At 40.6% G+C, this 13,884-nt stretch overlaps 1 protein-coding gene across 3 annotated transcripts; it reads right to left on the reverse strand.

Annotated features, from left to right (window-relative positions):
• Positions 1 to 583: 583 nt before the first annotated feature.
• LOC112563232 (histone-lysine N-methyltransferase SETD1A-like) lies at positions 584 to 11,318 on the reverse strand. Of its 3 annotated transcripts, XM_025237053.1 has the most exons (7): positions 8,246 to 8,379; positions 4,697 to 5,065; positions 4,222 to 4,420; positions 3,716 to 3,847; positions 3,085 to 3,270; positions 2,052 to 2,399; positions 584 to 1,822 (listed from the first exon to the last, which is right to left on the reverse strand). In XM_025237053.1, exons 2-7 carry the CDS (start codon positions 4,955 to 4,957, stop codon positions 1,818 to 1,820), a joined length of 1,131 nt encoding a protein of 376 aa, XP_025092838.1. In that variant the 5' UTR covers positions 4,958 to 5,065; positions 8,246 to 8,379; the 3' UTR covers positions 584 to 1,817. The 3 variants fall into 3 exon arrangements, with proteins under 3 accessions (XP_025092838.1, XP_025092836.1, XP_025092837.1); XM_025237051.1 differs by having other exon boundaries at positions 584 to 2,399; XM_025237052.1 differs by lacking the exons at positions 584 to 1,822; positions 2,052 to 2,399; positions 3,085 to 3,270; positions 3,716 to 3,847 and adding exons at positions 9,106 to 9,224; positions 9,553 to 9,690; positions 10,943 to 11,318 and having other exon boundaries at positions 4,285 to 4,420; positions 8,246 to 8,820.
• Between the last annotated feature and the right edge of the window lie 2,566 nt (positions 11,319 to 13,884).

Genomic DNA, 13,884 nt, shown 5'->3' on the forward strand with positions numbered 1-13,884 from the left:
CGAGGAAGGGGAGGCAAGTGAGAACAGGTCGCGTGTAGGTGCCACGTGACTGTGACACGTAATAAGTGTGTATACAGTAGTTTGTTTGTCCCCCCCCGCGTACTTTATACACACTTGAGTTCTTCCGTTCTCCGTGACTGTGGTGTGACGTGACATCACCGGCCTGACACATGTACACAGCTGGGTATGATGTCACGTGACATCACTTGCCTGACACATGTACATACCTCTGTACGGTGTCACGTGACATCCTCATAGTGCGACTGTGATCGAAGCATATACGTCTGTGTGATTTATGATTGATTAGTCGGAGTCAGTCAACATTTCACCTTCAATTTGCTGGGATGAGTGTTGCAGGCTGGTCATCCTAAGGGTAAACAAGTCTGTACATACAAGCGAGAGGTGATTGATTGATTGATTGATTGATTGTTTGATTGATTGATTGATTGATTGATTGATTGTAGTCTTGTATACACATTTGCACACAGAGATGTAGAAGATTATAAAAGGAAGATAGAAAGACGAACTCCATCGTTATAAAACCAAATATTTTTACAAAGTATGCAAACATTTCATATTGCTTTTCAGAAATAATTTATTACTGTATATACAGTACAGGTATTTATATATACACACGTGTCACTGTACACTGGCCATACAACAGTCAACACTAGAGCTTTCCTAGACATTCGGCAAACAGGGAGGAACACCAACACATTTTCTCCTCCCCTAGATAAGGACAAATAGGACAATATTTTCAATCCCCCCACCCATCCTGGAAATATTATATCAACATAGTACAATAACAATAATGATAACAATAATACTAATAAAGTTTTAGAGCGATAATTAAAATGTGAATGCGTTGAGAGACAGGAGGGGTGAGCCTGTCGGTTGTCGGCAACCGTTATCTCCCCCCTTGTCTAAAAGCCTTCTACATTAAATCAGCTTGAATCTGCTCGCCTCAAGTGGTCTGCACGTTGACAGTCACCCGGGAGATATCGGGTAGCCTGGCTAGTTTGAAGTAAGCAGGTGAGAATGGGGAAGTGGGTGGAGCGAAATGGGAACGAAAGTGGAATCGTTACAGCGTTAAGGCAACAGAATAATTCATTTCAGTCCTACACGAGGAGGACTACATTAATAGGTACTATCAGTAGGAGGTGCTCACGTCTGCCATACAAAGTCTCTTATTGTCAGCTAAGGTGCGTGTGTGTGTCTGTGTGTTTGGAGGTTTGTTTGTGCCTATCATATGTCTCTTTCAGAGAAGGCGCACGAGCTTGTGAGTGGGTATTGTGTGTGTATGTGTTATCGGTGTGTGTGTGTGAGAGAGAGAGAGATATGCATTCTTCTTACACCTTATGTCATCTTCTACACGATGACTCTTCACAATAAACTTCACAGAGGTAGGAAAATAAAATAAGCCAACACACAGGCAAGGAGAATTCACTTGCTATAACCTTACAGAATTTGAGACCTATAAACTAAGAACAGTTTAATACTAGCAATAATAATAAAATAATAATAATAATAATAATAATAATAATAATAATAATAATAATAATAATAATAATAATAATAATAATACCTTTACTTTCATAAATGCATTTTTAAAACCAAACTATGGGAATAAATTAAGCTTTCAACTGCAACTCCATCGAAGGACTTTCCTTTTCAATCATCGTTACCATCCCAGCGTTCCAACTGCCTCACTTCCTCCATTAAGATCGCTAGTCCGATACCGAGGAGGCAAGATGGAGAGGATAGTTTGGTGATTCACAGCAAAGCCTTTAAGTCATCTTTCTTTTCATAACCGTCATTCAAACTCTTCTCCAACCTCGTGCTCTCCGTCGAACTGTTGCCGGTCGATGTCGCCAGCCAATGCTCTGGTGCTGTCGTAGAAACTGTGGAATTGTTGGTGTTGGTGGAGTTGGTGGTGGTGATGATGCTGGTGCTGATGCCGCTTTCTCCTCTCACAGCCGCTGTGGTGTTTGTCTCGTGCAGCATCTCTGTCTCCTTGTCCACGTGGAAGCTGAGGGTGGTGTCCTCTCTCCCTGTTGAGAGAACCTGGCGGGTGGTGACCTCTTGGTCTGTTGACCGAGCCAGACGGGTAGCATCCTCTGGTTCTGTTGAGCGGTTGAAGCGGGTGGTGTTTTCTCTGTCTGTTGACTGGACCTGGATGGTTGTGTGTTGTCCGACTGTTGAGTCGGTGTAATGGCTACTGTCCACTCTTTCTGTTGAACGAGTTTGTCGGGTGGTTGTCTTCTGACTTTGAAGGGCGAACGGAGACAGTTGAGACACAGAACTTCTGCTCACTGGATGGTCTCTAGCCGCCATTATGGACTGAGGTAAATACCCTGCAGCTGCAGCAGCTGCAGCAGCAGCAGATAGAGCATTTTCTCCTGTAATGAATAAATGAAGGAATGAATAGAACAAGTTTTGGTACGCTACAAATTTACTATTGCTTATCATGGGGACAAACTTAGGAACAACTAAAAGTCTTTAACGCTCAATCTTGCATACCAGGTAAACCGATACAAGCAGTTCATACGAATCGATATGGAGAGTGATGGAGAACTCAAATGAAGTTCTCTCAACTTCTGAAAAAGCCCGTGAGAGGAGCTGACTGCCAGCAAATAAGTTTAATGTGGAGACGATGCGTTTTATAATCTACAAAACCACATGACCAATGAAGAAGCATGAAAGACAATGGATCCCTTTACAACCTTCTGTATACAGAGAAACAGCTGACAGATATATCCTGAGGTCACGAGAACTGGCACAGACCACCATGGAGAAACAGTACAGGAGGAAGATAACGAGGCAGACGAAAAAAAAGAAAAGGGCAGACAATTTCCAAGAGTGGATTGTCCTGCCAACAGCGCATCCCCAACCAGAACAGACGAAACAGTTTAGACTGCCAGATATAATAAATAAATGAATTAATTAATTAATCCCGAGAGGGGGAAAGAACCAAGAAAGTAAACGTGATTTGTTACTCTTTAGCGAATCATGGATTACTCAATTAGGTTGACAAATTAGGACGATGATCATGATTTGTGAGGGAGGGGGAGAGATTAGAAATACCTTTGAAAGGCTCCATCCTTGCCAGGTATTTTTCTTGTATTTGTTGCATGGAGTCGCCGTTGCAGAGAGACGCAGTACAGAAGCACCACTCGACCGTCCGACCCCACATCTGTTGCACCCGGCAGCCTACGTACCCGGTGTTGATGACACTGTTCATCCAGCCATCGGCACACCCTCGGTAAATAACTGCCAAGGACAAGCAGTAGGTAAAGTTGTCATCCAGGTTAAAAAAAAATTCTTTGAATAAATTCAAAAACTGATAAGAACAGAGTTATTTTTATAAGTGCTTGAAAAGTGTAAACAAGTAGAAAACAAAATTTTAAACACCGATGACAGGTTTATAAATATCCTTATCAAAGACTTTTATTATAAAGAACCAGGTAATCTTGAGAAGGCGAATTGTATAAATTACCATCCAATTGATACTATAATGAAATGAATTGCTTATCCAAACCAAAGCATTTCCCGCGAAACCATTTTATTCCTTCAGTAAACATTGGCTACAATCGATGAAAGGTCCATGAAGACGTCTTCATCTGAGCTTGCGTCCTTATGAGTCAGAGATGATGGACAACTTCATTTTGTCATTAATGTGCTTCGATAACTAAGCTAAGCTGGCGATGAGAGTTACCTCCCCCGTCGTTCCTGACGAAGCACTTGTTGGTCTCGGAGCACGCGGACTTGCCCAGGTAGGCCGCCTTCACCGTGTCCACCTTGTCGCCACACAGCGGGCTGTCGCTGTAGCAGTCCCAGCAGAAGAACTCTGACATCAGGCAGGAAAAAAATATAAATATGTGAACTGTTTGTTCACAAAGTACAAGTCTGGCTGCATCTAGTGCATAAACTTAACGGAACTTTTACGGTGGAGTTATTTTGGGGGACAATATAGAAACATTCATGGTGACAAGGGTTATGAAAATAATAATGGTGATGATGATTGTTTTATTGGGAAAATTATAATATTAGCTGAAGACAAATGTTTTAACAAAGAAAGAAAGAAAGCTGGACCGGTAAAACACGTTACCGTAAATTGTAAACTTTACCTTAATTCCATTTCTCTAATATCCGATTAAACGATATCCTCTAGGCTCTGACTATGTCACTAATTGTTTGAACTCTTGAACTCTAGGCACTGACCTTGTTTGCTGATGTCCACCATGATCGGATTATTTCCTCCTGTGATGTCGGCGGGCCTGCTCTCCACATTGTTTGTATTATCAGCTAGCTCCTCTAACTCCATCAAACGTCCTCCTCTCACCCACTTGCTGCTCAGTCCCACCTTTCCCTGGTCATCGAGCACAGGTGGGCTAGTTGGGCGAGGAGTCCACCTTCTTGGCTGTCATTGAATAATTATCTATCAGTACTAACTTGAGATCAAAGTGAAAGTAAAATAATGTTTACACAACGAGTCTACTGAGCAGAGAAAGACACATTAGTCAACACACTTTTTGTACACAGAAGCTGCAGATAATTATGTCACGAGTAAACCATCAGAAACTTTCAGTTTTGTGACCTAATTAAAATCTTTAATTATATCAAACAAAACAAATGCACGGAAATTTTTAGTGTTGTTGTTTATCGAGTTCTTGTTAATAAATGTTACGACCTTCACCTTCATTGTCGGCTTCTTGTCCTGTTCATCCTTCAGCCACCAGGGTTTGATGTGAGCCCAGCCCAAGCCCCACTTCCATGCACCGGTAGTGACGTCATCACTCTCGGAGGCGCGGGCCCCGTCAGTAGAGCCCTGGGTGGACGGTTTGTTACTGGTGCTGGTGGTGGTGCCTTTGGTGCTAGTCTTGGTGCTAGTCTTAGTGCTGGTCCTGGTGCTGGTCCTGGTGCTGGTGCTGGACCCAGTGCTGGTGCTAGTGTCCATCGGGTGGCAGTACTTCCGGTCGTGGTCTCCTCTTCATCTTCGTTCTCTGCTTCTTCGGCTTCGTCGGACGTGTGCTGGTGAACCTCGCCAGTGACAGGGAAATCCCATCTAGAAACACACGCACACATGCACACCCGCACACCCATGCACATGCAAGCGTAGGCACGCATACACACGCACGCATAGGCACATAACATAGTGATCGGTGTGTTTCTCATTGCACGACCTTTTTTTTAAAATTGGGACAGAGACGATTAGGACTCAAAGATGCTCTTGTCTAAACATTTGTAAAGGAAGTATTTAAGTCCTAATACTAATTCTACGCATTTGCTGGGCACAAAGGAAGTATTTAAGGGTTAATGTAGACTTCCGTGTCGGCAAGTATCTTTACAAATTAATCTCATTTACACTTCAGAACTCTTATCTCGTCCCTCTGTCTGTGGGAGGTGGAAAGAAAAGCTCAAAGGGAGGTACGCATGCTCATGCAACCTTCATGCAATACATTACATACATGTGTGTGTTTTTGTTCTTGCTGACCCTTTGTAGCTTATAGTTTTCTAGACAACACCTAAGATTTGTAATGTTTTTAATACATTTGTGAATAAACTGTAAAGAGTAAAAACTTAATACAAATTTGCAAACATCACTTTTAACATGTAAGTTCTTGACTCAATTTTCCATTTTAATATCATTACTTTCTGAAATTCCGCTTTTGGATTTGAAAAACTAAAATATATTTCATACATTCTGCCAAAACTTAGAGAAAGTGATGCACAAGCGAGAAGAAGACAAAAATTCCAGTCGAGGCGCAAACCCAAACGGAAACACCGAAACCCTGACCCGTGGTCCTGGGGTCAAAAGGACATTGCCCTCCCACCCCTCCTCCAAGCAATCCAAAAGTCTTTTTAAAACATTATAAAGCTGATGGTCAAAGCTAGCAAGAAACCAATGCACACACATGACCGCCGTCCACAGCAAAGATAAATAATTCAAGTGTGGGAAGAACAGTGAGACACCAACGTTCCCAGACATGCTTTGAAGACAGGAAAGGATCGACGGAAGGAGTGAGAGGAAGGAATGCAGCAAATTGTTTTGGTAAAAGGCTACATGCACGGAATAATGCTCAAACGGTGAAAAATCATGCAAAATAAATCATTGAAATACAGGAAAATAGCAGTTAGACAATGTTACCATGGTGACAAAGAAATGTTTGTATAAGGTTTTCAGTCTTCGATTCTATTATTAGATTAGGTAACATTAGAGAAGTAACGGTCTGCAGCTTCCAAAAAATGCAAATTAATCTTATTGATCCCAGGATTATTTATAAAAATATTTATACTATAAAAATGATTGAGACTAAAGGGTTATAAATAATTTAAATAGAATAAATAACAAAATAGTATGTTACATTTAAGATCACAAGGATATTGAAGTTGAATATCACAATGCCAATAAAGACATAGAGCAAGTAATAATATATCATGAATAATGTAAAGGATCATACATAATAATAAAGTAAATAAAGCTTATTTTTTATATTTAAGTCGAAGTTTTATTATGAAGGAAGGAAAAGCTACTTTTACTACAATCGACTTATAATAAAACAAAAGAGATCTGGTGTGTGAGTCAGTAAGTCAGTAAGTCAGTCAGTCAGTAAGTCAGTCAGTGAGTCAGTCAGTGCAGGAGTCAGTCAGGGAGTTAGTAAGTCAGTCAGTCAGTTTGACAATTACTTTTATAGTTCAGCTGATTAGAAAAACTAATAGCTACATTTGTTTGTCCAGAAATTAAAGCCATTTTAGAATCACAATCAATAATTAATAACAAGAATAATAAGAATAATAATGGAACAAGCTGTATAAGGAAGTTAATGCATCTATTGCTGAATGAAAAAATAATAAATAAATACAGTCAGGTAATGTTTCACACTGTCCTTTTGTTCGTTAGTCTATCCGCTGCTCTCATAGCTATTTCCTCTCTAACTTGATGTCTATGTCGTAGCCATGGAACCGATTAGTCTACACATATTTACTTTTAATTCCTTAGACTGTATGAATAGACACAAGACAAATTTGAATAACTGATCTTTTATTAAAAATCAAAAAAGTATTCTCAAAAAATAAAAATGTGAGACAATTGGTCCGAGAATTTTTCTCTTCAACAAATAATACTGCATTACAATATGTAAATATGTAAAAATAAGATCAAAACTGTTAAAAGGAGCAGAAAATAGGGAAAGGAGGAGGACATTCTTCGAATATAAACGGCAGTAACCATATTGCATTCACATTATCACCAGTCCTATACCCAGCGTTGCTTCTTACAACAAACAATAATTTAAAATGAAACCAAGCACAAAGCCAGTAGAGTTTCAAAAAAATATCGAGTAAAAAAATTAGCAAAAGCTTTTTTCTTTTTTTTTTTTTTCATTTTATCTCCATCACACAGCAGCAGTTTCATGGGAGTGTTATCCAAGTTTTAGAGTTTTTTTTTTTTTTTTTTAAATTCCTTGTGGCATCACTTCCACTCGTCCGGCGAATTGTGATCCGCCTCCAGGGTGGGGAGCGCTTACATCTCTGTTTGTAATTTCTTCCAAATTTGGTTTTCTCATCTCATGAGCTGAAATTGGAAAAGAACCAAGCCCTGGCGCTAGAGGCTGGCTGACATAGCAGACGTGGATATGTTAACTTGATTTACGAGCCGTTCACCTTCTTTTTAACCCTTTTCCTGTCACGTGCCGCTTCTCCTCCCAGAAGACAGCACAACCTTAACCTAACCTGAGCTCAAGTGGAGTTGGGGAGGAGAGAAGCAATCGGTCTCGACAAAGAGTTGTTCGCGGATAAGAAGACTTCGTCAGAAAAAGATTTTTAATTTTTTTATAACATTAAAAAAACATGTTGGCCACTTGCATATGTGTGTGTCTGTGTGTGCGTGTGTGCGCGTGTTTAGTGTGTGTGTAAAAATAAATGGACCAGACCTTAGTCTACCTCACGGGTAACAGTTCTAAGTGTCTGGTCCCTCGATGTCATACAAACAAGCAGCTAAAAAAGTCAACAACAATAATACACAAACAACCCGTGCACACACAAACCAAAAGGAAAGAAATAGATGGAAGCCTCCGAGGTTGGCCAATACTCTAGAGATCACATTTTACTACCGGTCCTCAGCTATTTTCTGTCGTGCAACCAAAATTATCCCCAGAAACAAAAGTCCAAAACTATTGGGACACTAAGAGTGAAAAATGAAATAAAACGAATAAAACAAAATAGATGAATGAAGGTGTGTTCTCACCCTCTGCCGTCATCCTTCTCCACCTGGGCGGGAGCTCTCCACTGGTCCTCTTCACTCTGTTTCTGAGGTCGGTCGGAGTCTGCGTGCCAGAACCACACCCGGTACTTGGAGTCTCCAGTCTTCGTGGATCCACCCACGTACCCAGGGTTCGTGTCATCGAACGTCTTCGACGGTCTTCGACCCCCGTCGGACCACTTAGAGCCCTCATCTGCTTTGTTGTCGCTCTTCTTCTCTTCTTCCTCCTCGTCTTTGCTCCCCGACTCCCCCTTGCCGCTTTTTCCTTCTTTTTCTCCTCCGCTGCTTTTTCCTCCCTTTCCGCTCTTTTCACTTTTTCCTTTGCTCCCTTTTCCACTCTCCCCTTCTTCATCACCTGTCTTCCCTCCGCTTTTCTTTCCTTCTTCACTTTTCTCGCTGCCTTCCTCTGCCCCTTCGTCTTTTCCTGAATCTTCGCTCCCTTCTGACTTACTGCTCCAATCGTCTTCAGAGTAATCTCCCCATTCGTCTTTGGGGAATTCCTTGATTTCGGGGAGGATTCCTTTGCTCAACATGTCGATAGACCCGCCGTTGCAGTAGTCCTACAGTAGAGGGGAGAAAACTCCTGATAAACACGTGCGTTTATTGAATATTTGTGCCTTTCTAACATTTCTTTTTTTTCTATTTATTAATCGTTATTTTTTTTTTGGTATTTCCCTCATCCATTAAAATAAAAATAAGTACCAAAAAAGAAAAAAAAATAATAACAATAAACCTGCTACTGCTGGCAGATAAACACTTCTCCTATCCATTCTTGCTCGTCCATGACAGTTATTGCATGTGATGAAAACTTAACTATTATTTAGGTAAAGGATCATGTAATTTACCTTTTTACAGAAGCACCAGGTCATCTCCCCCAACCAAGGCACGTGCTGTGTCTGGCAGCCTGTGTAGTGAATGTCCACTTGAGACTCCATCCACCAGTCGGCGCATCCTCGGTTTATCACTAACGGAACATGAATAACGGTGTTGATAACAATGCTGATGATAAAGACTATAGGATCATCAACAATGATGACAAGAATTGTTCTCGTATTATTCCAACACTTTCATCTTCTGAGTTTCTGCATAGGATTTTTTCAAGTCTGAGATGCGTTTAATTTATAGAGAAGAGAAAGAAAAGAAACAGAAAGAGACACAAAGCAAGATAGTGAGACGTTATTTGAACAGAAACATGGTTGAAAACTGATGAAAAGTGCTTAATGAATTAAACTTGTTAGAAGCTGATGATGAAAAGCATGTAAAATATTAAGTTTGGGGGTCCCAAGTGTTACCTCCAGATTCGTCCTTTTTCAAGAAGCACGTGGAGGTTTTCTCGCACTCGATGGTGGCAACAGCGCTTTTGAAAGGAGCATCCACCTTCTCCTTGCAGTATGGATTCCAACTTGAACAGTCATGACACTTGATAGACGCTAGAAAGAAAGAAATTAAATGATTTTCCATTATGCCAAATCGACACTTCACTTCATCATTTCAAGTTGATTTCTCTTAGACACTTTCTGACCTCATAGGCCATTGCTTCATAATATCCTGGGTTCTTCACTTCTGCATTTCTAAAAAAATTCCTACAGCAAGCAACGCCACATCTAACTTCACATATTTATCAATGGTTTGTAAATCATTCATATAACATCTGACCGGCAGTTTTTGCTATAAAAGTGATGAAAGCTGCACAAGGCATGGAGGTGGGGTCCAACCCTGTGTGGGCCACGTGGACTTGTGAAAAAAAAAGCACGTTGACGATCTCGTTAGTTCCCCATTAAACTATTACACATGCTGTCCAGAAACAAACGACAGATGACATGCAGTGGACTTGGCTCGACGCCCGTGTCAACAGTTGTAACGGTCCGGCAACAGCATCCCGCATCCCTGCCTCCTGCTGGCCTCGCGCCGTTGTTTGTTCTCGTCACTTAGCTTCGGCCTCGGCCTTAGCCAAGGCGGTTCTTGTCTTGTGTGATTGCCGGGGAGGGGAAGAAGGGAGAAAAGCAAAGTGACACAGGAGAACAACTCGAGACGAAACACAGCAACTTTAAAAACAACCCAAACTCGAAAAGAAAGTCAGTTTTTTTTTCCTCTTACTCTTAACGAAAATGGAATAAAGAAATGTCTGCAGATCCTCACCTCACATAAGTATTTGTAGTTTGGGCATTCTTACATACAGAACATTTAAGCAAGTGCATTAATTATCAAAATGAATTACTCAGGAAAAGTTGTAGTTGTTAAGTAGTAGTCGAATGTTAACCTGTTTTGGGTATTAAGATCTGAAGGATGAGGGAATAGGACAATGTAAATAGTTTTATTGTTTACGATTTATTCTTCTCGTAACTAAACGTTAGTCTTTTCGTTTTCACAAAATTTAACTGCTAAATAAGTTAAACGAATCAAATTTTGATCATTGTTATTACCAAGTTAATTTTTTAAAGTTGACTTATGTCAGAAAGACAAGGAACTTACAAAAAATATGGACAGTTTTAATATTGGCGAACATGATAACAGGCAATAACAGTCGGATAAACTGTAAAATAATTGTTAGAATTCACAAGATCTCAGAAGATTTTTAAAAAGTTCTCTCAGTTTGTATAAACTCAGCATCCGTCTCTAAAAGTCTCTGGATACAGAAAAACAAGTGGCCACAGGCATGTAAAATATAATGTTTGGTCTTACCGTGTCCAGTCTTGGTTACCACGGAAACCACCAATAAGAAGAAAATTCTATCCATTGTTTTGCTCATCCAGCGTCTTTCAGATTTTGCTGAAGACTACAAGGCTTTCGTCGCTGTGGTCGTCAGGAGTTGTTACCAAACTGCACAGCGTGTCTTATATACCGCAAGCTTGTGTGACGACAGTTGGCGCATGCGCAGAAGGCTGCTCGGTAGTCCGTGCCAAGACTAACGGAATGCATCGTGTTTGACAATACAATCCAAAGCTAACTGCCCTGTGACAGTCACATCAAAAAAAGAAGAAGAAGAAGAAAAAAAAGAACAACATCCCCACGGAGGATGAGACAGAAAGAGACAATATCAGTTTTATGCTGAAGGAGCCCATCCCGTTGTTTTTTTGTTTTTTGTTTTTTTTTGACTTGTGGTTGGTGGAGGTGAAGAGGATGGTGGTAGGGATGAAGGTCAACTGAGCACTAAGTAATCTTCTGTTTTCGTCTAGGTCATCTCTCTCTCCTCTTTCTTTTGTTTTCATTCTCGTTTAATATTATATTATTTAATTATTATATCTATCAACTAATAGGATGTGCTTGCATACCTATATGAGTGTGTCTGATGCTAGAAGAAGGGGCTATATAAACGTGCTATTTATTTTTGATTACTTATTTTTCTTCTATCTCTCTCTTTCACTTCATAAAGTATGTGTGTTTGTGAAATTGTGCGTGTGCTTGTATGTGTATTTACAGATGCATATTTACAACCACGTTGAAGTGTATGTGCACGCACAAAATAAGACATTAAAAGAAGGGTTGTACCAATATAAATTTTTATTTCTTTCTTTGCCTTTGTCTTTCTATCTTCCACGCTCCCAATCTTCTTACTTTTTTTTTCTTTCATAACTTGATTGGTTTTTGTCTAGCATTCTTTCTGTTCTATGTTTACTGCATTACTGGCTTTTGCTGCGGCTTTTTGCGGTGCGTGTGTGTCTGTGTGTGTCTGTGTGTGTGTCTGTGTGTCTGTGTGTGTGAGTGGACGACACCGACCACAAGCACGTAACTCGGGCAATGAGCAAATTCTATGCACCTAAAAAAGGAGGAGACCTGTCCATGCCTGACTTCCAGTGCTTTCCACGTCCTTCGTGACATCACCGGCCAGGGACGGGACAGTCAAGTGCCACCTCTACCCTTCCTCCGCCAAGAAGGATAGAGAGATGCAAAAGATGCGAAGGATGCCGAGGAAAACGAGTGTATGATCAGACTAGGATTAAAGTTCATGTGGAGAAAATTCATTTCTTCTTTTATCCCTTTGTTCTGTAAATCTTCATTTTACTTATATTTGTGTCTTTCAAAGTTGGTTGGGTTTTACTTTTACTTATCAGTTTTTATCTTTTTAAGCTTCATTTATAATTTTTTTTTTATTGACTGTTATTTGTTTTCAGTTTTATAATTCGGAGAATTAAATGCTTTGCATTGTTCCTCTCTTTGTGCCCCTCCTCCTCCTCCTCCAAAAAAAAAAACAACAAACAAACAAACAAAAAAAATGCATGCCAAGATTTTTTCAGGAGCAACTTTTTTTTTTTTTGATTGTAGACGAATGTGAACAGTAGTTGATTATACACGCGGGCCGTTGACAGGCCAATATGACGAGGGTGCAGGCAAATTGAAAGTCCCCACAACGCCAACCTTCCAGCGCTGCAAGAAACGAGAAGAAAGGGGGGCGACTCTTCATTGTCTGACCTGGATGACGCAAGAAGACAGGTGGCTCAGGTATTTTCATGTCTGTAATGTGGACTGGCAGAGCGGTACACTAGGAAAGGCACGTGGCCAGAAGGTAAATCGTCCGGACACCAGGGGTCACTGAGGTCCCTGACAACAGCTGCAGCTGTCTGGGAGAAGGGAGGAGATGTCATCAACATTCTTCTCTTTGTATCGGCTTCCCAGCCTTTTCATTAGCATATTTCTCCAATGGAACAAAGAAAGGTATCTTTTTTTCAGTTTCTATTGATAATGGTTTAATATTTATTATCATTATTTTTTGTAATTAAGATATAGGTATGTAATTAAGGCATATATTATTATCTAGGTTTCGTTCTGTTATCGACATTAGGAAGAAATAAGGATTATAATAATACGCGATCTCAAAACTTTCGATTTAAACAAGAAAAATCATTAAACGTTCCGATATATAAAACTGCAGTAATATTAGCCACATAGTTGTATTGTCTTAAACTTGTCTTTAAGTATCCATCATTGTTAGTGAGTAGACTTCATGGTCAAGTGGACAGTCGAGTGATTAGTGAGCTTCCGTTCGAACTCAGACACGCACCGGTTCGCTACCCGTGTAGCGCAGCAAAGTTCCCTCAGTCGACCCACCTGGCGAAAGTGGGTGCCTGATTCCAGGTAAGGTAAGGGAAGGAGATTAGGTCTCTAACACCTCACTCCCAACGACCTGAAAGGTCAGGAGACGACCTTTACCTTTCACCTCTTTGTGTTTCAATCATTTGTTTGCCGATGAGAAATGTATGAACATCTTTCGGAAAAAAATAATAGTGGACCAATATGCAGGATAGAAAGAAGTAAAAAACAGAAGTTGGCCAAAAAGAGAATGAGGTGAGGAATGACGGAATGACAGATGGAAAATAGAAGAAGCGGAGAGACGAAAGAGCAGAAAGAAGAAAAGAGAAAGAGAGAGAGCAAAGACATAAAGACTTCCGAAGCAGCTTAGAGCTCTGCTGCACATCGCAAGCCAAGGGAAGACCTCTGTCATCTGGCCCGTCTACAGACCAGACACGTTTGCGACTATTTGTGTACTGCTGTTCGCCTCAATCAAACCAGAGCTCGGAGGAGTCGAGATTTAGAGTTCAAACCCCGCACCACTGGTCCTACTCACGTAGCATGTTTCGTGAAAACCCTCGAAGGGTCATCTAATGGCACCTTCTGCAAGTATTTGT

Source organism: Pomacea canaliculata, linkage group LG4 (genome assembly GCF_003073045.1).
Source record: "Pomacea canaliculata isolate SZHN2017 linkage group LG4, ASM307304v1, whole genome shotgun sequence".
Classification (NCBI taxonomy): domain Eukaryota; kingdom Metazoa; phylum Mollusca; class Gastropoda; order Architaenioglossa; family Ampullariidae; genus Pomacea; species Pomacea canaliculata.

Coding starts and splice junctions, on each gene's coding strand:
- LOC112563232 (XM_025237051.1), bottom strand. CDS start 4,957: ATGGACACTAGCACCAGCACTGGGTCCAGCACCAGCACCAGGACCAGC. Junction 3,848..4,221: donor GGTGGACATCAGCAAACAAG/GTCAGTGCCTAG, acceptor GCCTGATGTCAG/AGTTCTTCTGCTGGGACTGC. Junction 2,400..3,084: donor AAGGATGGAGCCTTTCAAAG/GTATTTCTAATC, acceptor TATTCATTACAG/GAGAAAATGCTCTATCTGCT.